This window comes from Cetorhinus maximus, chromosome 10 (assembly GCF_964194155.1).
Source record: "Cetorhinus maximus chromosome 10, sCetMax3.hap1.1, whole genome shotgun sequence".
Taxonomy (NCBI): Eukaryota; Metazoa; Chordata; class Chondrichthyes; order Lamniformes; family Cetorhinidae; genus Cetorhinus; species Cetorhinus maximus.
Genome location: NC_135888.1, coordinates 7847735 through 7870073, shown reverse-complemented (window position 1 = coordinate 7870073; position 22339 = coordinate 7847735). Strand labels below are relative to the sequence as shown.

At 42.4% G+C, this 22339-nt stretch overlaps 1 protein-coding gene across 7 annotated transcripts in view; it reads right to left on the bottom strand.

Moving 5' to 3' along the window:
- The window catches only part of LOC144685431 (pre-B-cell leukemia transcription factor 3), a 222692-nt gene that overhangs the window by 126215 nt on the left and 74138 nt on the right, over positions 1-22339 (bottom strand). The window contains exon 1 of one of the 7 annotated variants that reach the window (XM_078549916.1): positions 1808-1999. The exons of the other annotated variants lie outside the window; for them this stretch is intronic. Within the exon in view, the coding sequence (XP_078406042.1) occupies positions 1808-1844 (37 nt within the window). The 5' untranslated portion in view covers positions 1845-1999. Of the gene's footprint in view, positions 1-1807; positions 2000-22339 lie in introns of those variants that run through there. 7 annotated transcript variants of the gene reach the window in all.

Below are 22339 nucleotides of genomic sequence, written 5' to 3'. Positions count from 1 at the left end.
TGAAAGCCTCTTAATTAGAGCACCCTGTGGTGAACAAAGTGTTTCCTTTATCCAAACACTTCTATTAACTAAGCTCTATAGAATGAATAACTTGGTTCCTGAAATTACTCCTTTAAACAAGCTTTGCATTGTTTTATATATGTATCATTTTTTTTAAATGGCTAGGTTTGGCCAAAGAGTATTTCAGAATTTAATCACTCAGAGTAGTAGTATCTTCAAATCTTTGGCTCAATTGACACTTGTACTTGTTTTTTTACCATTGGATAAGCTTCATTAGATTTAGTTTGTCAGAAATTGGAAAATTATTCCAAGGTATGAATTTGGATCCTCTCCTGCACTAACCAAATGCACAGTCACCTCTTGTACTGTTTGAGTGCACAAATCCCTTTCTGAACTATTTGTGTGCGTTGCACCAACCTCTTCCTGTACTACTTGTATACACGACTTATGCATACTGCGGCAATCCCTTCCTTTTCTGTTCATGTGTGCTACACTGACCCTTTCCTGTAGCATACCACAGTAATCCCATCCTGTGCTACTTGTGTACACCACACCCATTCCAAACTACACTGCTTGTGTATTAATTCCATCCTTCATCATTCTAATATTACGCACAGCAATTTGCCTATGAAGTGACATTAATGATATCAGAACCTTTGCCTCCCCAGCTGAGGCTCATGGAAAAGAACAGCTTTGTATGTTTCTATGCAAAATCACCCATCACTCGTAAACTTAAAAAGGGGAAACAAGTTTTCGCCAACTAAAATTTTATTTTAAACTAATGTACAACATGATACATCAAGTACATAACATGCAGAAAGATGACCAAAGTCAAAAAAACTTCAATATTTCCATTTCAGCAAGTGGCTATTAGTTAAGCATCCCTAAATCTTCCAGTCATATGCTGTAGACAAGCAGTCACTGATACCAAAAGCTGCTAAAACACCTACCATCTCAGTTCACAGATGCATCACCATCAATGTCTTCTAATTGATACTTTCCTATTTATCGTCACCTTGCCACTCAGCCAGCTGCTGAGCGGTGCCATGTCACTTTCCATTTATGGACTCCCAACTCCCTTGATCTGGGTAATTAGAGTTTATGTGTTAATTGGTGTAAATACAGAGATGGGGCTTGCAGGCATAAATTTCAAACCTAAGCCATAAATTGTGTGGCTGACGAGCGAGGAAAATGCTTAAACCGGAACAAGTGTCACATCCATTTCCATCATGTGAAAAATGCTGATTTGTTTGATAACAAAATTGGAATGTTTACGTTTAGTTAGGGTTTAATGAGCAGAACAATAGCATCAACTATACAGGGTGAACTACATCATATGCCTGCATAAAATAATTTCCTGATGAAAAAATTTCTCATCAACTTTAACTGCCTTTCCAACAATAAGGTTTTATCAGTGTCTATGTAAGCAATGATACACACCCCCTTATTGCTAGCTACAATTACAATGAAAGAAAATGTTCTCCAGACCAAAAAAAGAGTTGGCGTGAATACATAGCATATTGTCCTCTGAATATAGAAAGGTTATATCCTACGTGACAAATTGAAGCTGATTTTTGAGAAATGTCAAATTAGTTATAGAGGGAATGCATGAACATTTTTAAAACAAGGGTTGATTTAAACTATGGTATTAAACCCCCAAGGAGAAGCACCAAAGCCGCTCTCTTAAAATTAACAGATGTCTACCAAACAGTTTGAAACAAAGAAATGCAGATGCGAATGTAATCAGCATCCAAATGAGGTTCTTGCAAGACCCTTTAAGGCACATCTGAGTGGAAGTACTGCCTACCTTTCAACTTGCAAATGACAGTGTCACTGAAAGCCATCCTTCCATCAATAAAGCTGGGTCATGAATATACAAAAGCCAGCAGCAAGGCTGCATACCTCCCGCAGTTAAACTTGGCCTAATTATCCAGGCTTTTTTCCCTTCATTTTGTCCAAAGGGTATACTCCCAGTTAGCTGTTGACCAGCCTGAGGCATAATTAAGGTAGGTCATGCGTAATGACCCTCACGTGGACAACAAATATAGTTAAAATGTGAACACCAAATGTCATCTTTCTTATTCGTCAGCACAAAGCTTCCCCTCCCCTTTAAAATACCAATCTGCTGCCATTTTTAACATTCCCCTCTTCAAGCTGTCATCTCACAGTGGTCGCTGCCAGCAGAGTGAATTAGCATTCTAACTGATGTGCTGCTATTCTCAAATGATTTACTGTGGTAGGATAACTAATGGCCTCCCTACTGGAAATGGAACCAATAATCAATGTCTCATCAATATAAGAGTACCAATTAGACCCTCTGTTACACAGCCACAATACCAGAACATTCCAGCCAAGGTCAGCAACTGTTTCAAAGCATAAACTATTTTTTCATATATGAGGTATCTATCATTAGACCAATTTGATTAAGCATGCTAAAATAGAGGCAAGAAGATGCAGAACAAGATTAAAGAAAAAATATTCTTTAAACAACATAAGATAATGCTATATGTAAAGCAACATTCTTTCCATAATAATTTATAGGCAGTCATGATAAATACTATTTGTACATGACAGACACATGAAATAATAAACCTTGCTGCTATAAACATTACCAAATACTGACACTATTGATTTATTAAGTCCAACAGTGACATCAAACAGAATAACTGACACAAACAATGTCGTTGCTTTAAGTGCCGTTTGTCAGCGATTAATTCTGCCAAACAGGTTTAGTTATGCTGTGACTGCTGTCTAGCACTTGTCAATCCAAGCAAGAATTACTAGCACCACACGCATGGAAACTTATGCTCAAAGCTGTGCTGTTAGCCCTCATTACCCCAGCCATTGTAACAGAGAAGCAAGGCTGGCCCCTGTTTAATATGCATGTTAATTATGTAAATTATTAATTGGGCTGGTGATTTAGGTCTTTTATTTTATGCGTTGATTAAAGTAAATAATTATATCTAGCATCATTTTGATCCTAAACTGTGAATGGCATGAACTGGTCTAAAAATGAGATATATAAGATATGGTTTCTGCACAGCAGCTCCATTAGGCTACATGTGCTCATGAATACCTACGTGCAAGACAACTCCACTTGAGTTAAGGGAAGATGCTTCAACCTGCACTTGAACACATAAAGCTTTACTTAGCTTTCATTAATTAATAACACATTATCTTCTAATCAATGCCATTTGCGGCAAAAGTGAATTGTTTAATTTAATATTATCAAAATAAACAATCACATTTTTGAGGATGAAACAAGGACATTTCCATTTATTAACACATTATCAACACAAAGTCTAGAAGTACTTTTTTGTTCAAAACATTCCCCTTTTGTACAGAAGAAAATAACAGATCCCAGGAATTTCTTGTCATTCTAGTAAAAGAAAATTACTGCTGATTTGGCAATCCTTGAGTCAAATTTTCTTGCTCTGAGGTCATTTCATGGTGCCACAGAGGAAACACCCTAGGTCACTCCATAGGAAATGGCAAAGGCTACACAAATTTAAACAAGATTGAGAATCATTATGGAGAATTCCAATCCCAGAAAATCACACCATGTGCAGGGGATGCAAATTTCCCTGCTGGCTTCTAGAAGTCAGGCATATCAGGGATGTTTTCAGGCCACTCAAGTCACTGCCTCAACTATTCCCTATGGACCCAGACAGGAACACACAAAGATGCAATCCACCAGTCTTGCAACAGAGCAGTTTGCAGAAACAGACCTGGCCTGACCATGTCTATATTGGTAATAAAATTAATATCTACATTAAAATATAAGAAATTTCTGGCAAATAATATGGAATGTACTCTCCTTCCCACAACCTTAAGTCTTATAGTGCACCACATACATTAAGATGCCTTTAAAGGGCTATGATAACAAAGTGGTTGGTTATGTTACTGGGCCAGTAATCTAGAGGCCTGGGCTAATGATCTGGAGACATGGGTTCAAATCCCAGCTGAGAAATTTAAAATTCAGTTAATTAATTAAATAAATCTGGAATACAAACCTCTTATCCATTCCATTCTTAGGCACCAGGCACCAACGCAGATACCAGCACCTCGGTGGGCATTAGAGTGGCGGCTAGTATCTCGATGCACATTAGTGAGGGCACTTCACAATCGCTTGAGGTGCAGGTGGAGGCAGAGAGTGCCGTCAGAGGACTGCTGGGACCAGGACGATGCTCCGTCAAAGGCTGATGATGAGCCTCTGGAGTCGTCCATTAAGCGGCAGGTGCTGGACGTTCAGCGAGATGTGCAGGAGGATCAGGCAGAGATCCATGAGGGTGCGCGTGCCATGGTCTCTGTGATGGAGGCGTCCATGCGGAGTGTGAGCACTGCATTGACTGTCATGGCAGAGCGCACTGCCTCCTCCATTGACAGAGTGGCTACTCTCATGGAGAGGCAGCTCCAGGAACAGAATCAGGAGTTCGTGAGGTTGCACTCAGGTATGCAAGCCCTCACACAGGCACTGACCTCAGGTGGTCAGTGTCAGTGTAGGAGATGGATGAGGCACCCAGTATCCCAGCCAGGTGCCTGTCCATCAATGGTGCGCAGGGAGGTCCAGAACGACCTCATGTTGACGCACGAGCTGTCTGTCATCTCTGCGGGCTCCTCTCAGGGCGCTCTGGATGATGGCAGCAGCTTCTCCACCCCTCCGCCAGTGAGTGTCGCATCTGATAAGGCTGCAGCAACTGGAGAGATGCCAGCCACGGCACTGGCTGCTCCCTCCCAGGCGGGGCCAGCATAGGCTCTACTGGCCAGAGGACGACTGCCAAGGTCATCAAGGCCAACAAGACAGCAGAGTCAGCAGGCTGTCTCCAGTGCCGGTGCCAGGGAGGGGGGGAAGCAACTAGACGTAGCACTCGCAAACATAAGGTAAAGGCACCATGAGCACAAAAGGGACAGGTCACAGGTGATTTTATGTTCATTTTTGTTTACTTTATGTATACTGGTCTGATGTTGAATACCAGAAACGTTTCTGTTAAGGTTACTGAACTGTCAGAATGACAAATGGCCCGAGTATGCTTCACCTTTTTGGGCAGAATTTTGCCGTCGGCGAGCAGGGGGCGGGGCCCGCTCGCCGACACATAAAATGACGCGGGATGAGGTCGGGCGGAACCCTCGACGTCATCCTGTCCATTTAAATTTTCAGGAAGGCAAAACCAGCTGTGGGCTCGCCGACCTGTCAATGGCCAATTGAGGCCATTGACAGATCAATTAAAGTACTTAGTGTACCTTCCCGTCCAACCTTAAGGTTGGCGGGACAGGCCTAGAGCCCCGGCGGCAAACAGATAAAACGTGAAACCTCATCCAAGGGCGGGATGAGGTTTCATGCAGGGTTTTTAAATTTTTAATAAAGTTATTATGTTAATTTATGAACATGTCCCATCTCATGTGACATTGTCCAATGAGGGGGACATGTTAGAGAATTTTTTTTTATTTTTAATATTTTTTAAAGTGTAAGCGACCTCCCTGAGGCAGCACTTTGCCTCAGGGAGATGTGCACTCTTTCGTGTGCATGTGCGAAAGAACACACTCTCGCTTTTGGGGAATCCCCCCGCCCGCACAGGGAGCACATAGGCCCGCCCACGTAAAATGGCGATGGGGCCCACTTCTCCGGCGGGGATCGTCTCCCCACCCACCGGAGATTGGGTCGGGCCCACCCGCCCAACAGGCAGAAAATTCTGCCCTTCATTTCATTGGTGCGGGGAACGCCAGTATGTAATGCTGGCCGTAAGTGGCTCTGAACTTTATTGCACAGGCAGAGTGTTCTTTGGGTTCAAATGAAAGGGTCATTTCAGACATCCAGGATGGAGGCGGCAGCCCTGGCATCCGTTTGAAACAGATCTTTGGTAGCCTAGCTGAAGGAGCATTGGATCAAGGCGTCCCTGGTGTCCCTGCCTCCCTGCAGGTTACTGAGGTCTGGCTTCACGCCCTCAGTGTTCTCCTCACCGTGCTCCTCTTCAGACTCACTACTGGGCTCATCGTCTGTGGCCTGTGGAGCTGCGTCAAGATCCTCTCTAGTGGGTCCCCCCTTGCCAGTGCCAGATTGTGGAGAGCACAGCATGCAACTACGATCAGTGACGACCACTCTGGGGGGTACTGTAGTGCTCCCCTTGAATGGTCCAGGCATTGGAAGCGCATCTTGAGAAGACCTATGGTCCTCTCTACCATTGCCCTTGTGGAGGCGTCACTCATATTGTAATGCTTCTCTGCCGCTGTTCTTGGGTGGCATAGAGGCGTCATGAGCCACTTTTTCAGCGGATAGACTTTGTTACCCAGCAGCCATCCATCTAGTCGGGCTGCAGCACTGAAGAGCCTCAGCACTGGGAGTGTCTCAGGATGTACGCATCATGGGAGCTGCCAGGGTACCTTGCACAGACTTGCAGAATCTGCATCCTGTGATCACACACTATCTGCACGTTCATAAAGTGGAATCCCTTCCTGTTGATGAAGGCACCCGCTGCGCCTTGATGGCCACATGTGTGCAGTCGATTGCACCTTGGACGCGGGGGAATCCAGCAATCGCTGCAAAGCCTCTGGCTCGTTCAGCCTGGCTGGCCTCCTCCGTATGGTAAAGAATAAAGGTCAGTACCTGCCTGAGCAAAGCTTCTGTCACCAGCTTGACGCAACTGTGGACAGCTGATTGGGAGACATAACACAGATTCCCCCACTGACCGCTGGAAAGAGCCGGATGCATAGAAGTTGAGGGCCACTGTGACCTTCAAAGCCATTGGCATGGAGTGTCCACCCACACAGTCGGAGCTGATCTCAGGCCCAATCATCTGGTAAATGGAGGTCACACTCACCCGAGAGGCGGAGCCTCCTTCGGCATTGCACCTCACACATATTGAGGTTGCTGCATCGCCGCCTGTAAACCCTGGCAGCAGGATAGTGGCATCTTCTGCGGCCCCTTCCGCCTTGGAATTCCTGCTGGGTCTGCGTCCCTTGTGCCTGCGCCTCTCCTCCCACAGGTCCCTCCCCTGGAAGCTGCATAGGGACACCTGGCCTCCTCTCCCTTCTGCCCCTCTCTTCCTCCTCAGAGGAGGTGCCTCCAGCAGAGAACACAATCCCCATTACCAGGGTAAGTGAAGGCTGTCTGGAGCCTGGAAGGGTCCACACAGTCTGAATCCTCCGGGGGCCTGACAGACAGCAATGGGTCCTGAAATAAAGCCTCGAAATGCTAAGAATGCAGGCCCGAGCAGAGATGAAGCTGCCAAGTACAAACATGCAACCAGCTGCAAATTATCTCCAATACTCCTCGCTACTCACAATGGCAATGCTGCTGACCCTTTTTATCCTGCCCTTGGATGAGGTTTGTGAAAATGTCGGCTGGCTGCCTACCTGTTTTGCCTGTGTGATGAGCAGAAAATCACACAGGCAAGGAAAAGTCAAAGTCAATTGGACTGTTAAGGGCCTTAAGTGGCTGCTTAATTAATTGCGGGTGCCGGCGTGCACCCGAGTGAAATATCGTGCAAATGCACGATGACTTTGGGACACTTGCCCGACATCATCCCGCACTATTTTACTCCCAATCGGGTCGGGTGTGCACCCGCCCACAGGACAAAAAATTCTGCCCTTGGTGTCATATTTGATCTTGAGATGAGCTTCCAACCTCATATTCATGTCATCACTAAGACGCCTATTTCCACCTCCGTAACATCATCCAACTGCGCCTCAGCTCATCTGCTGCTGAAACACTCATTCATGCCTTTGTTACCTCTAGACTCAACCATTCTAATGCACTCCTGGTTGGTCTCCACCTCACTTTCTTCCTTTAAGACACTGCTTAAAACCTATCTCTTTGACCAAGCTTTTGATCATCTAACTTAATATCCCCTTACGTGCCTCAGTGTCATACTTCGGTTTTATTTCCCACAAACTTGAGGTGATCCAAAACTCTGCTGCCCAAGTCTCACACTAAGTCCCATTCCTGTTCACCCTTGTGCTCACTGACATACACTGGTTTCAGTCAAGCAACATTTTGATTTTAAAATTCCATTCCTCATTTTCAAACTCCTCCATGTCCATGCCTCTCTCCTATCTCCTCCAAACCCACAATCCTCCAAGATATCTGCACTCCTCTAATTCTGGCCTCATGTGCATCCATCCCAGTTTAATTGCTTCACCATTGGTGGCCATGTCTTCAGTTGGCTCGACCCCAAGCTCTGGAATACCTTCTTTACACCTCTCCACCTCACTTTCCTCCTTTAAGACACTCCTTAAAACCTATCTCTTTGACCAAGCTTTTGATCATCTAACGTAATATCTCCTTACAAGGCTCAGTGTCACACTTTGGTTTATAATGGTCCTGTGAAGCACCTTGGGACATTACATTAAAGACATAAATAAATACAAATTGTTGTTGTTATTGTTGTATCAATACCATGCAACTACAGGATTGTCATAAAACCCCATCTGCTTCATCAATGCCATTTAGGGAAAGAAATCTTTCTGGTCTATATGTGACTCCAGACCAGTTTGGTTTCCCTCTGCCCCTAAAATGACTAGCAAGCCAACATATCTGAAGAACATACCATCTTCAAGATGCACTGCAGCAACCCGCCAAGTCTTCTTTGGCAGCACCTCTTAAATCTGCAAATGCTACCACCTAGAAAGATAAGGGTAACGGATGCATAGGAGCAGAAAGGCCTCCAAATTCCCCTCCGAAACTCATACCATCCTGACTTGGAAACATATCGCCATTCTTTCATTGTCACTGAGTCAAAATCCTAGAACTCCATATCGAACTGCACTGACAGTATATTCACCACACAGACTGCGCGGATCAAGACAGCAGTTCGATACCACCTTAAGAGCAATTAGGAATGGGCAATAAATGCTGGCCTTTCCAGTGACCCCCACATCTCATGAATGCAAAAGAAATGACATAATTGAATTATTTTTAAATGGCAGCATTAAACATTAGGGGATGAGATTTGAAGTTCAGGTTTCAAATATGCTTAGGGGCATCAGTCTCATATTTTTCTGCAGCAGGTCCAAAGGACTGAAAACTTTTATTTTTACAATCAAATACAAAGTTAATGACTAAAATGAGAGAGAAGTGTGCAACAGGGGGAGGGAGAGGTGGATATTTGGAATCACTAAAGAAAGTGTGGTGAGCCTCTGTCTTTGCGGGGAAGTGCTTGTCTTCCCAGACACATCAAGCAAAAAGTCTACCAGCAGTATCCTGTTAAATTGTTGTGATTTTACAGAGTAAATTTAGAGGGAGTAAAATGAATCTGAAATCCTGACTATAAGGGTCTCTTCCTTACCACAGTAAAGTCCAGTTCAAACACCAGTAATCTAAAGCAGCTACTTTGAAGGACAAATGTCTTTGAAGAAGGGAATCACTAGATGTTCATTTAAAAAGTAAGTGTTGCTAAGCCATCAGAGAGTAAAAAAAAATTGAGAGGTTTGATAAATTTGTCCAGAATGTAGACTGTCCTAGGCCCAACCTTCGGCAGCTGCTTCATCAATGACCTTCCCTCCATCAAAAGGTCAGGAGTGGGGATGTTCGCTGACGATTGCACAATGTTCAACACCATTCACGACTCCTCAGATACTGAAGCAGTCTGTGCTCATATGCAGCAAGACCTGAACAATATTCAGGCCTGGACTGGTAAGTGGCAAGAAACAGTTGCGACACAAGTGCCAGGCAATGACCATCTCCAACAAAAGAGAATCTAACCGTCACCCCTAACATTCAATGCTATTACCATCGCTGAATCCCCCACTATCAACATCCTGGGGGTTACCATTGAATTGGGACCAGCCATATAAATACAACAAGTATCAGAGTCTGAGAATTCTGCGACGAGTAACTCACCTCTTGACTCTCCAAAGCCTGTCCACCAACAACAATGTACAAGTCAGGAGTGTGATGGAATACCGTCCATTTGCCTGGATGAGTGCAGGTCCAACAATACTCAAGAAGCTTGACAACATCCAGGACAAAGCAGCCCACTTGATTGGCACCTCATCCACAAACATTCACTCCCTCTGCCACCAAGGTACAGTCTCACCCCACATCTCCTTAGATAGCACCTTCCAAATTCATGACCACTGTCATTTAGAACGACAAGGACAGCAGGTGCATGGGGAACACCACCACCTGGAAGTTCCCCTCCAAGCCACTCACCATCCTGACTTGGAAATATATCTTTGTTCCTACAATGTCACTGGGTCAAAATCCTAGAAATGCCTCCCGAACAGCACTGTGGGTGTACTTACACCACATGGACTCCAGTGGTTCAAGAAGGCTGCTCACCCACCAACTTCTCAAGGGCAATTAGAGGTGGGCAATAAATGCTGGTCTAGCCAGCGATGCCCACATCCCATGAAAGAATTAAAAAATGAAAAATGAAGGCTGATTTATTTTCCCTTTATTATTAAACCAGGAAGAAATATTGACTAAAATTAAAATCACAAACGTCATGGATTGAGACAGCTGGTACGGGCATGATAGGAGTAGTTGACATGCATTGATCCAGTCATTCCGATTCTATTCTGCTGACAATGTTATGACAAAAAGCAAACACTGAAATGTGTTTTCAGTCCTCAATGCATAAGTGGGCAGCTAACATATGCACAGGATGAAAAATGTGGTCGGAACAAGAAAAGGTTCATCCAGTGTGACACTAACACATCACCATGCAGAATGCTGATTACACACTTAACTAGTAAATGTGTATCATCTTATGATCATTGAGTGCAATAAAATATTTAAATAAAAGAAAGAATAATCAATACAGCATTCAATTTCAAAAATAAGTTTCATGTAGCACCACCAAAAATAGAAATCAATAGATCAATAAGTGGATACTGTTTATGACCAAATATATGGCACCAAAAATAGCATTTAATTGAATTTTTCAAGCCCTATAGTCCCTACAGTTACAGCAGTGAACAGTCCCAAAACACACCTGAAATCACAGCTGAAACAAAAAGGTTTCAAACCTACTGGTCCGTTAATGATATTGATCAATAATTTCACCAAATATTACTCTGCCTATTTGGAACATTTTTACAAAATGTTTAATTATTAAACAGTAAATGTTATCAGTTCTCCCAATGTCTTAGTGAATATAAAGACCACCCTCAGCCATTGAATCCTGAATGGTCTCAAGTTCGATAACACAAGGAAATTCACAAAAGCTAATATTAATTTATTTGTAGAATGAAAAAAATGTTTTCTAAGTGTTGTCACTTTATTCACATCCAATGGAAGTAACAATTTTCTGCCGCATTTTTTGAAAGGAATTGCCTGTATCAGCTGTGTTGCACCTTCCAGTTTGCCAACACAAGACTATTTGAAATACACTACACTGCACCATCTCTTCACCTGGATATATTCATCTTTCACCAGCCCCCTTTAGCAAACAAGAAAGTAGTTATCACCAACTTTTTGAAGCATCAAATTTGAATTATATTTGCACAAAAAGGACGGTACACAATCATAAATCTGCTTCTGGTCCCAACTAGTTTGATAGTTGTATCTGCAGTTTACTCCAGCTCATTCATTACTTTGTGTGACATATACACACAGGTCTCAATGACTTGACTTTATGGACTGAATTTTAACACGGGCTTCAGGTTCCTGACATCTGTCTGAAAATTAGATCCTGAGCCCAATTAAGGATGATGGGCGACAGGTGGACTCCTGATGCTGCCAGCCCACTGAAGCTTCAACAGCATCTGCTGAGGTAGGTCGGTGACCACGGGGAGACTCAAAATGGAGGTGTCAACAGACATGTGAATAAAACTTAAAATTTAGGGGGCCAAGGATGGTAGGCCCTAAGGGACAGAGGGGAATCCTCTCTGAGGAGGATCAATGGGGCTGCAGGGGCTTTCATGCCCGCGACCTCCTCTTTGGGCCATGGAGCCTCTGGGTCCAATGGCTCCCCGCACCCCCGAACCCTGGGCTTCCCCAGTAAGGCAACTCCATGAAGCTGGTGGCTGCCGGCAGTCCTGTACAGCCATGCAAATAGACTTCCCATCACTGTGCAAGCGATCCACCTCACAGCCCCAGCTGAAAAACTTCCCTGGTGGCAGGGCTGTGATGGGGAACTGTCCTGACACATTTACTCACTATTTTACCGCCACAAGCACCCGCCCCCCACAAACCCCCCAGCCCCCACCCCACCTTCATTCCCACCACCCAGAGGCCAGTAAAATACAGCCCTATGTCACAACAAACAACTACTCGGGCAGAGATTGTTTGTAACAGTACATAGACAATTGATGTCACAATTGTAACAGAACGTGTAATGTTATATGTGTGCAAAATTACAGAAATATAACCTGCACATTCTGTCACAGCAGTGTGCAGTTTTCAGACTTGGTGGCACAGAGGGTTAGCATACTATTCTTACACGCTGAGCTGTAATTTGAATCAAGCCAAAACTAATGCAAAAAGTCTCCTCTCTCTGTCAGTTGATAGGGTAACAGTTTGACCACTCTCATAGTTCTTAGTGGGTATACCCCCATAGCATAAAGCTGCCTAGAATGTGACACAATTTGAAAATTTGACTCAATGGCTTAAGTGAGAAATTAAAAACTTGATACTGAAACTATTGGTAGGTTCTTCTCAAAAATTAAGACCATTATAGAAGTCTGCATCTGGGTGTGCTGCACTTAACCTCAGAATCACCAACCAACTTTAATGTAGAAGAGCATTCCAAGGTACAGAGGGAAGAGGGGGAAAAGGCTCAAGATACAGAGATCAGAGGCTTGGCGTCTCCCTCCAAGTCACACATCATTCTGACATGGAACTATATCACCGTTCCTTCACTATTGCTGTGTCAAAATCCTGGAACTCGCTTGCTAACAGCACTATGAGCATTCCTATAACACATGGACTGCAGCGGCTCAAAAAGGCAGCTCACCACCATCTTCTCAAGGGCAAATAGTGATGGGTAATAAATGCTGGCCTAGCCAGCAACACCCACATCCCATGAATGAATAAAAAAAGTACAAGGTAATCAGAAGGTTAATCAACATGTGTCTAAAGGATAAGAGGCAGTGGGTTTAAGGAACAGAATTCCAGGCAGCAGGACGCAGCTGAATTTTTGATGAGCTGAAGTTTATGGAGGATGGGAGGTCAGCCAGGAGAGCACTGGAGTAACCACATCTGGATGTGACAAATGCATGATTGTGGGTTTCAGTGGCAAGTAGGCTGAAGCAGAGGCTAAGACAGGTAATGTTACGAAGGTAGAGGTAAGAAGTCTTTATGTTGGAGAAGATATGAAGTCCTAAATTGAGTTTTGGATATAACAGGACGCTGACATGACGAATAGTCTGGGTTGGAGTTTTTAAGGGGACCAATGACAATAGCTGTGGTCTTCCTAGCAATTGTTGAAGCTTTAGCTCATCCAAGACTGACTGTCAGAAAAATGGCCCAAAGTAGTGAACTAGTGAAAGGGTCGAGAGAGGTAGAGCTGGGTGTCATCAGTGTATATGTGTGAAACCTGACCTTGCCAAAGGGCAGGGTGTAGATAAGGAAGGGGAGGGTAATGACGGATCTTTGGGCAACTCCCAGGATAAAGGATCAGAGGTGGAAAGAGAAGCCATTACTCAACATCAAGAAGCAGTAACCTTTATATAAACACAAAAAATTGGAAAAGAAATGCAATTTACAGGGGTTTCATAAAATGTGCACATATGTATACAAAACATTACAAATTATCCAACAATAATTTGAAGTGAGGCCAAATTGTTTTAGTTTGAAAATGTGATCAATTTTTATGTATCCCATACCTTTAGCTTTTAGACTAAATCATCATGGTCATGAAAAAAATGATAACCAAGTATTAAAATAGAAAACATTTCATGGTAAAATATAAAAATATTTAGATTTCTAAAACAATGGGACTTGAAATGCATGAACATCCACGAAAAAACAGATTTTTATGGTATTCAAACGCTATGCCCATTTCAAAAGTCCAATGCCAAGTGTGCCTATGGATTTTCCCAGGTTAATTGTGTCCACGCTTGCGCCTGCATGGGCACATTTTTGGGGGAATTTTCCTATTAAAGTGGCAGATTGTGATGCTGCAGTTCTATGATCTGGCCACTAGGGCACTCTGTAAGCAGGATGTGCTGTGCAATTCCAGGTGTTTCAAAATGTTCGAGCGTCAACTTACATTAGCATGAGCTTTCAAACTTGGCAAAACAAAATTTTTTTAAATTTGCAGTATCTAATTTTGCTTTAAATGCAGTAATAGCCCAATGAGCCGAGTCCCTGAAATTTTCCCGCAAATTTGTGTTAAGTGGAGCTTCACGATAGCCAAGGTGGTCCCATTCCCATATGAATGCATCTCTATATAATATGATATGCCTATAAACACAGTCTATGTCAAAACAACAGATTCAAATACCAAATGAAAACAATGGGCCATAATTTCCTCGAGAGGCATTCAGCATCGGATTACCACTCCATGTCCGATTACCTGTGTGGATTTTCTTCCGTGTCTGTCTGGGAGGGGGGTCAGAGGTCGGGGAGTGGGAGGGTTGGGTCAAGCCTGTTTGGGGGATGGGGGAGTCCTGACTTTGTATAAGGCCAGAGCTTTACATTGAAAAACGTTGTACAAGGCCATTGTAAGGTGTGAACAAATTGAATAAAGACATTTTCACACATTTACTGCTTTACTATAGGTTGTAACTTCCGAGCTCCCCAGCATTGGATTGGAGGGGTACCCCAAAGATGCGCTGAGAGAATCCGTCTCGGAACTTCACAGGTAAGGATTTGCATGGCAATTGCCCAGAAGCGCATACTTCCTCTGGGCAATTGCCCTGCGCTGGGACCATCTGAAAACATTGGGAGTTAAATGCTGTCAAACATTTGGCTTCATGTGCACATGATGACATCTAGGTAACTCCATGGAGGCCACTGAGTTGGCATATCAGTACAGCGATTAGAATGCCTGGAAACGTTTCGTCAGTGTGTGTACCAGTGAAATTGGCCAAATCTTCCATGGATTGCCACTCTGCTCCTATTTACTTACCTTGCACTAGAGCTCCATATTTCTTGCCTGGACTTCCAAAACAGGCCTCCTGAGAAATGTGGAGTGTACCAGCTCCTGGAGTTCTTCCCTCATAGTGCAGGATCGTCAAGGGAAGCCAAGCAACACTCCCTTTTTATGGCACTCGCTGCTGTATACCACTAAGTTTAAAGATCCCGAAGCTACAGAGAGGAGGTAAGTGTGTGAGGTAAGTGGGCGAGGGCGTACGGTGGGCATGGGTGGATGAGGGGGTAGGCTGGCAGGTGAGGGGATAAGGTGGAAGGTAAGTAGTTGAGGGGTAGGTTGGCAGGTAAGTGGGTGAGAGGGTAAGGTGGGTTGGAGGGTCAGTGGAGTAGTCGGGTGGGGTAGTCAAGGGGTTAGTCGGGTGGGTGGCCTTGTGTTCAGGGTGGGGGAGTCGGGGGGGTGGGTAGTCAGAGGGTCCATTAGGGAGTCAGGGTGTCAATAGTACAATTACCCAGGAATTAGAACTGTTTTTAATCCTTCTAACTTTTCCTGGGTAACTATTCTGCTAAGCGAGTCGGAACCATCCAAAGTCTCTGACTCGAACTCAGAGTTTTGGAGTGTTCCAGATGCAGGGCAATTACCCAACGAAAGTTAAAACTTCCTGGGCAATTCCCACGAAGTCAGTGTGTAGGGACTTCCGAGAGGTCCATCTTCCAGGGTATGACCTTCCGGAGACCATAAGATCTGGGTCATTATGTTCTGCGAAAATTGAACCTCATAATAAATTATGCAGAATATCCTGGAATGTACTTGCGTTCCTACACACATGGTTAAAGTTATTGTCTAGTCTCCAAGAATACATCTTTCCTCTGCCATGTAGAATTAAGTTCTCTTCCAATGTGCTCTGGGACTGTGTTGAGGAGAGAAATGACAACACTTGTACGATCTAGCAAATGTGTCACTCTTACTTGTGGTGGGTCTATTGAAGCTACGTACCTGTACGTTTTGGGGCTTGTTTCCATTTTGTTTCTGTTACACTATTTCATTATACACAGTTTCATTGTTTACACCAGATTTCTCAAGCAAGCAAAGTCCTCGACATCTTTTGAGGTTGTTATGGCTTGTTGTTGTCCCAACATGGGGAACTGAAATGAAAGAATCAGCTATGGAGGAAAGTTGTGCTTGACTGACAGTGAACAATGTATGAACCAAAGGACTATCAGAACAGGTCTTTGCAAGAATTCTCAACATGAGAAAGTTGTTAAAACTGATATGGACCAAATACTTTACATATAATTCGAAAGATTTGCATACATATTACTGTAAAATGACATGCTAAATGCTAATAACTACATTGTAATATTTGAAGTTACAAAAGGTGGGTTAAATAATGTAACATTCACCAGTTTAACTAGAGCCAGAGGTGACGTTAGCTATACAACATGAAGTGCTTTCACCACCATTTCACCCACCCACAATGGACTTCCTGGTTTGGCCCATCTATGTGTTCAGTTGGAGCCTTTTTGGTTTTTATCCCCTCATACACACTCAATGTCAATAACACACTTTAAACAGTCCTCAGGTGGTCAAATTACTTCAGAAATTTAGATCTTTTGTTGCAACTAGAAGATTTCATCTGGTTATAGCAAATCACTTTTTTTTAAATGATGGAAGCAAAATTCTTTGGACCGCTAAAGTGGAGCATCTTGCAGGCTAGTTATATATTTGCCTGCACTCATCTCAAAAAGAATTTGCATCGGAACTTGCTGGAAGAGCGAGCTGATTATGGCAACAAGGCATCTGGAACCTTAGTAAACAACTGGACCAACGTGTATCTCCTTAACAAATAAAATTTAAAGATGGAGAAAGAAACAGAGGAACAACAGAGAAAGTTGGTGAATTAGAGTCAGAACAGGTACAGAAAGAAATATGGAGAGGAAAAGAAAGATTGAATTGAACAAAGTTGAAGTAATGAAATTCATTTTTTTTAATGCTTAAGAACTTACCACATGTAACAATGACCCTGAAATGGTTTACATTGTTCCCTTTCTGGGCCAGAGAGTTTGACTGGCATTGCATTAAAGATTATCATGCCTTTAAAAGCATATTTATGTCATTAAGTACAAGTTCCAACTTTTTACAGCCACTTAAAAGGCAATTAATCTTAAAACGAAACAGGTTCTTAAAAATAATGATGAGGTTGAGGACAAGCTCCCATTTATGCAGGTAAGCAGTAGAGCACCATAGACTGACCAGCAAGCTCTGGAGATTTGCAATTCACGTGTATTTCTTCTTCCCCCTGAAATTGGTGGCTGATTTGCACGTTAATAATGACATGTGTAGTGAACTCACCATTATTACTTTAGGAAGATTTGGTCCAATGTTTTGTTACAAGTATCAAATTCAAAATCATAGGAATATAGTACCCATCATCTATATTGGTTATCCTGTATAACTAAAGGCGGAACAAAAACGCAAAGAAACAACTGAAGGTCAGGGGATTGGTAAAACGAGCTTGAAGCCCCTGCAAGAAAAGTTGATCTCTGGGGGGAAACAGTGCAGAGATGTGCAACATGCTATGGATAACAATAACATTGGCTGGAATCTTCGGGTGGCGAGAGGGAGGCAGGGCCCGCTCACCAACACGTAAAAGGACGCGCGGTGACGTCGGGCGGGCGTCCCGACATCATCGCATGTCTTTCGGATCTTGAGTTCGGTGGGCGCGCACCGGAGTCGGCTGCGCACCCGCCGAACTGTCAAAGGCTTTTTAAGGCCATTTCAACAGCAATTAAACTAATTAACTGAGCTGCCCGTCCAACCTTAAGGTTGGCGGGATAGGCGAAGAGCCCAGGCGGCCTTCACATTTATCATGAAACCTCATCTGCGGGCAGGATGAGGTTTCATGAAGGTTTTTAAAGTTTAATAAAAATTTTAATAAAATTCATTTACAGGTCCCAGCTCATGTGACACTGTCACATGAGGGGACATGTCTTAAAATTTTTTTTTTCTTTATTAAAATTTTCAAAACTCAAACTAATCTCCCTGAGGCAGTTCTGTGCCCTGATTCAGCCTACTCCCCTTGCCTGCACAGGGAGTGCTCAGCGCTTCTGGGTGCGCGTCACGCTGGGCGGGCCTTAATTGACCCGCCCATGCAAAATGGTGGCACATAGCCGATCGTGGATAACGATCGGCTACACACTCGCCTGCGCCCGTCCAACCCCCCCCCCCCGATGGGGAGAAAATTCTCCCCATTAGGTCAAAGTATATTGGTTTAAATTGTCTAATTTTGTGTGCTTTGAAATTATATGTTATCTTTATACCAAGGTTTGGTCAGAAATCAAGAGGGATGAAGGATCAGTTTGAAACCTTTTAGCAACTTAATTGGTTGGTTTCTTAGCTGTTTGTTAAATGGAAATAGTGAATGATTTGTTTTGTGATTGGTAGTTAGTTCAACCTAAAAATGGATTCCACCCAATCAGCAATAACACATCTTGACTGCTAATACATTTATCAGTCAAAAACACATTTGCAGACTAGTTTGAGGGCCAGATTATTTTAACTTCTAAACCTCATGTGCATGCCGCCAGTCAGCTGTCTGCCAGCCAGCCAGCGTCAAAAGAAGGTTCACTGACACACAGGTGTAAATTATAGGGAGAGGGGTTTCATCAAGAGGGTCTTGCAGAAGGGGGTGAGATACATTGAGCCTATATCATATAAACAGGCAACTTGACCCAACTCACCTCTGCCAACTTTGTACTCCACCCCAGCCTTCTCTCACACACCTCTATATAAACTCTATCAGCATAATCTATTTGTTTCTTTCTGTGCTCCCTCTGAAATGCATCTATGTTCTTTGCCTCAACTAACCCTTGCGGTAGTGTACCACATTCTTGCCAATCTTTCTCCTGAATTCTCTATTGGATTTATTAAAGACCTTTTGTTTTGGACTCCCTCACAAGTGGAAACATATTCTCTATGTCTCCCTTTCAAACCCTTCCATTTTTCCCAGCCTGGTCAACTTTTCTTGATGACGATATCTTCTCAGTTCTAATATATTTTTAAGTTGTTTTTGCACCTTTCCTACTACATCTAAATTCTTTTTTTTTAAATATGGAGAATGTAGCAAGCTGTTCAGTCAGTTGCGTCCATGACCAACCTTCCAGCTAATAGCCGAAAGCACTGATCCACATTCCCTTTGTGCATTAATATTCCTCTAGTATGATATTTAAGGCAATGATTTTTGCCTGATAGAGATTTTTGACAGAACTGACAACTGTTAAGGCATGACAGGCATTGCACAGATACGTCATCTCTGAGGCACTGGTAACAATTGATAGGTTACTTTGGCTCATTAATAGTAGCTCATTAATGGGTACAACCATCATTGAAAACTAGAGTTTGTCTCACTTCAGCACCAGGTAACCCTGAAAGAAATGCTGTGATTCTAAGTTGGCAAGACGTAGGAAACTCAATAGTACTCTTTATTGCTTAACTGCATGGTTTTAGCCAATTAAATTTCAGCAGTACCTCATTGTATACTTGGGGATCCCTAACCTTGCTTGTTGACAACTTCCCTCTAAAGAGAGGTGAGGTACGTTCATACCCTCCATTCTGGGCAAAAAGAAACCATCCTACCTGTGTGGAATTTTCAGTAGCTTGGCTTGAAGACTAAGAAAACAATGAGTTTCAAACACACAGCTAACAACAAAAATAGTTAGCCCAAAGATGTTCCCAATAGCCACAAAAGCAAAATTTTGGTCTCGTGGTCATGAATGCATTCCACAGTTTTCTAAACTGTTTCTGCATACTTAAAGTCAATGTAGGGTATTCAGGTTTCTGCTGTAAATCTGTTGTGGAGACCATTTTAATTTGTTAGCCATCTGTGTGACATGGGGAGGAGGAGAGAAGTGATTTGCATTGATCAAATGGCATTCTTTCATGAGCTAAGCTGTTAATCGTCAATGACTGAAGCAGAGTTTTGAATGAATGCCTTATTCTCCACACCCTCCCCCCAACCCTCCCAGCAACTGGCAGGAAAATTTCCTTCACTTGTGGAAATTTTTGTGCCAAAAAAAAAAATTTTTCTTTGCTGGTGGAAATTTTTGTGCCATGGCAGTGAATGACGATTCTAGCTAAGAATCTTGGATGGAACTTTTCTCAAAACAAATACAAAATGCATTGACAGTGCCTTTGTCCCCGCAATCTGAAAGTTATTAATTTAAAAATTAAAAGCTATTCAACTGGAAATGATCAAACAGAATTCAACCAGCATACATCCTTTAAATACAAAATTTCTATTATTTAAATTTACAATCATGCATTTAATTCAAATTATCAGCATTCAATACATTTGTAAGTGCTATCAAAAGTAGAAGTTTAAGTAGAAGATTAAAAAAGGTTAACCTTTTATTTAAACCTATTTGACCTTTGCCAATACCAACTACTACTGGCAACTTAATCTAAATTTACATGACTGAGAATTGCTTGAGAAAAATTAGGCTCTTCTACCACATGAATGAAACTATGGTCGGTTAAATAAAATGATTTCCAAACTCCACCATGCAACAGCTTTGTCAAAAAAACCTCAGATAACTACTCATGCAGTAAAAAAATCCCAGGTGATGTCATTTTCATTTCTCTGTTTAGAACATATTAATGGGTTTTTCCTGGTCATTGTTTATTTTAAAATAAAGTTTAATAACAGATTATACGCTATTGATTCTTACAATCTTGAGATAATTTGATCCTTTAAACCCACTCATTTTCAATAAAATGAGATATATACTAATTGAGTGCAGCATTACTGTAAATCCTATAGAGGGCTGCAGCATTTGATGCAGCTGCCTTGAAATAGAGATTGTATTGATCAAAATGATTTCCCATGATACAAGAGGGAAAATAAGTCACTGCACTAACATAACTTGATGTCATTAGGCCAAAAGTTTCATTTCTGAAAACATTCATTATTCTTCCTACTGATGCATCTCCCCCAACTCCCCCGGAAATATTTATGTAAGTCTGAAAACGACTTGGGTTGGCTCACTTCTGTAATGGTTCACTGATGGATTAAAGCACAAGATAGTACAATACTAAGGGAAATAGACCAGAAAGGTCCTAGGTTTCAACCTGGTCTGTGCAGGATTAGCTATGGTGACAGTGTAGGTGCTACACTTAACCCCAACATTCTTGGATTGGAAAGGAGAAAAATCAACTAAGTCTCCAATTCTTCATTGGCATCATTTGACCCTGCTGGAAACAGCATACATATGGACAGACATTGGAAAAATACAGGAAATGGCTCAAACATAGTTCTGATGCCAGCTTACCAAAGTTTAATAGCCCAAACATATTATTCTTCAAATATAAGACAGGGTAGAAAAGTAATGTGTGCATAGTACGCGAAATGCATCAAAACCTTGTGGAAGTGTATACCAGCAATAATCATTATCTTCAGTAAAGAAGCAGATGAAAATTAAGTTACATTTTTTTAAGACATGCAAAATTTGGCTCATGCTGGGAAAAATACTCCTTTAAACAGTTGTAAATATTCTACCATATTTTGGTTACCTAAACAATTACTTTCCAAGTTACTGTAGTATTTATTTTTAAATCTTACAATGTTTTTTAACCAGTTCTCAAGGAGATCTCTTAAAACTATGGGAAGACAGGAAACTTCATATTCATGCCGCTAGTAACAGACAGCGTCTGATCAGAAAATATAACTTTAACAAATTATTTATTTTCTCCATAGAAGCAATGTCGCACAAAACCTCAGCATAGAAAATAAAAAATAAAAACACTGAGCTCAGAACAGCTGGCAACAAATGAACTCCACTGCAGTGAAGCACCAGCTCCCAAACTGCCCCAAGCGTGGTTGCTTTGCCAAGGCAGTAAACAGCTTTTATCAGCAATAATGATGGCATAATCCCAGCTAAAGAGGAAAGTAACATATGGCAGCAGCCTTCCAAATATGATCCCAACAAAGTAGGGGGCATTTTTATTACAACGTCCACTTGCAGAAAATCTGCCAGTTTTTTTTTTAACAGGTTATAATCTTCACTGTTTGAACTGAATGCGGCACTTGGGAGTTTTTAATAATGAGTTCATTTTTTCTAAAGGGGTGAAAAGAGAATTCCCATCCCAACAGATCTAGACAACATAAGCAGCCTTTCTGCCTTTCTTATCCCCCAATGAAATCCACAATACCATTTTTTTAGATAAGGAATATTATGACAGTGATGTGCAATTTCTTCCCTGTGTAGAAATATTTGGGTGAAACGTGCTAAATAAATAGGGTTGCCATGCTGGTAAATCACGTGTGTACAGTATTTAAGTTCAGTGTGGGCAATGCTCATAGCATCTCTGGA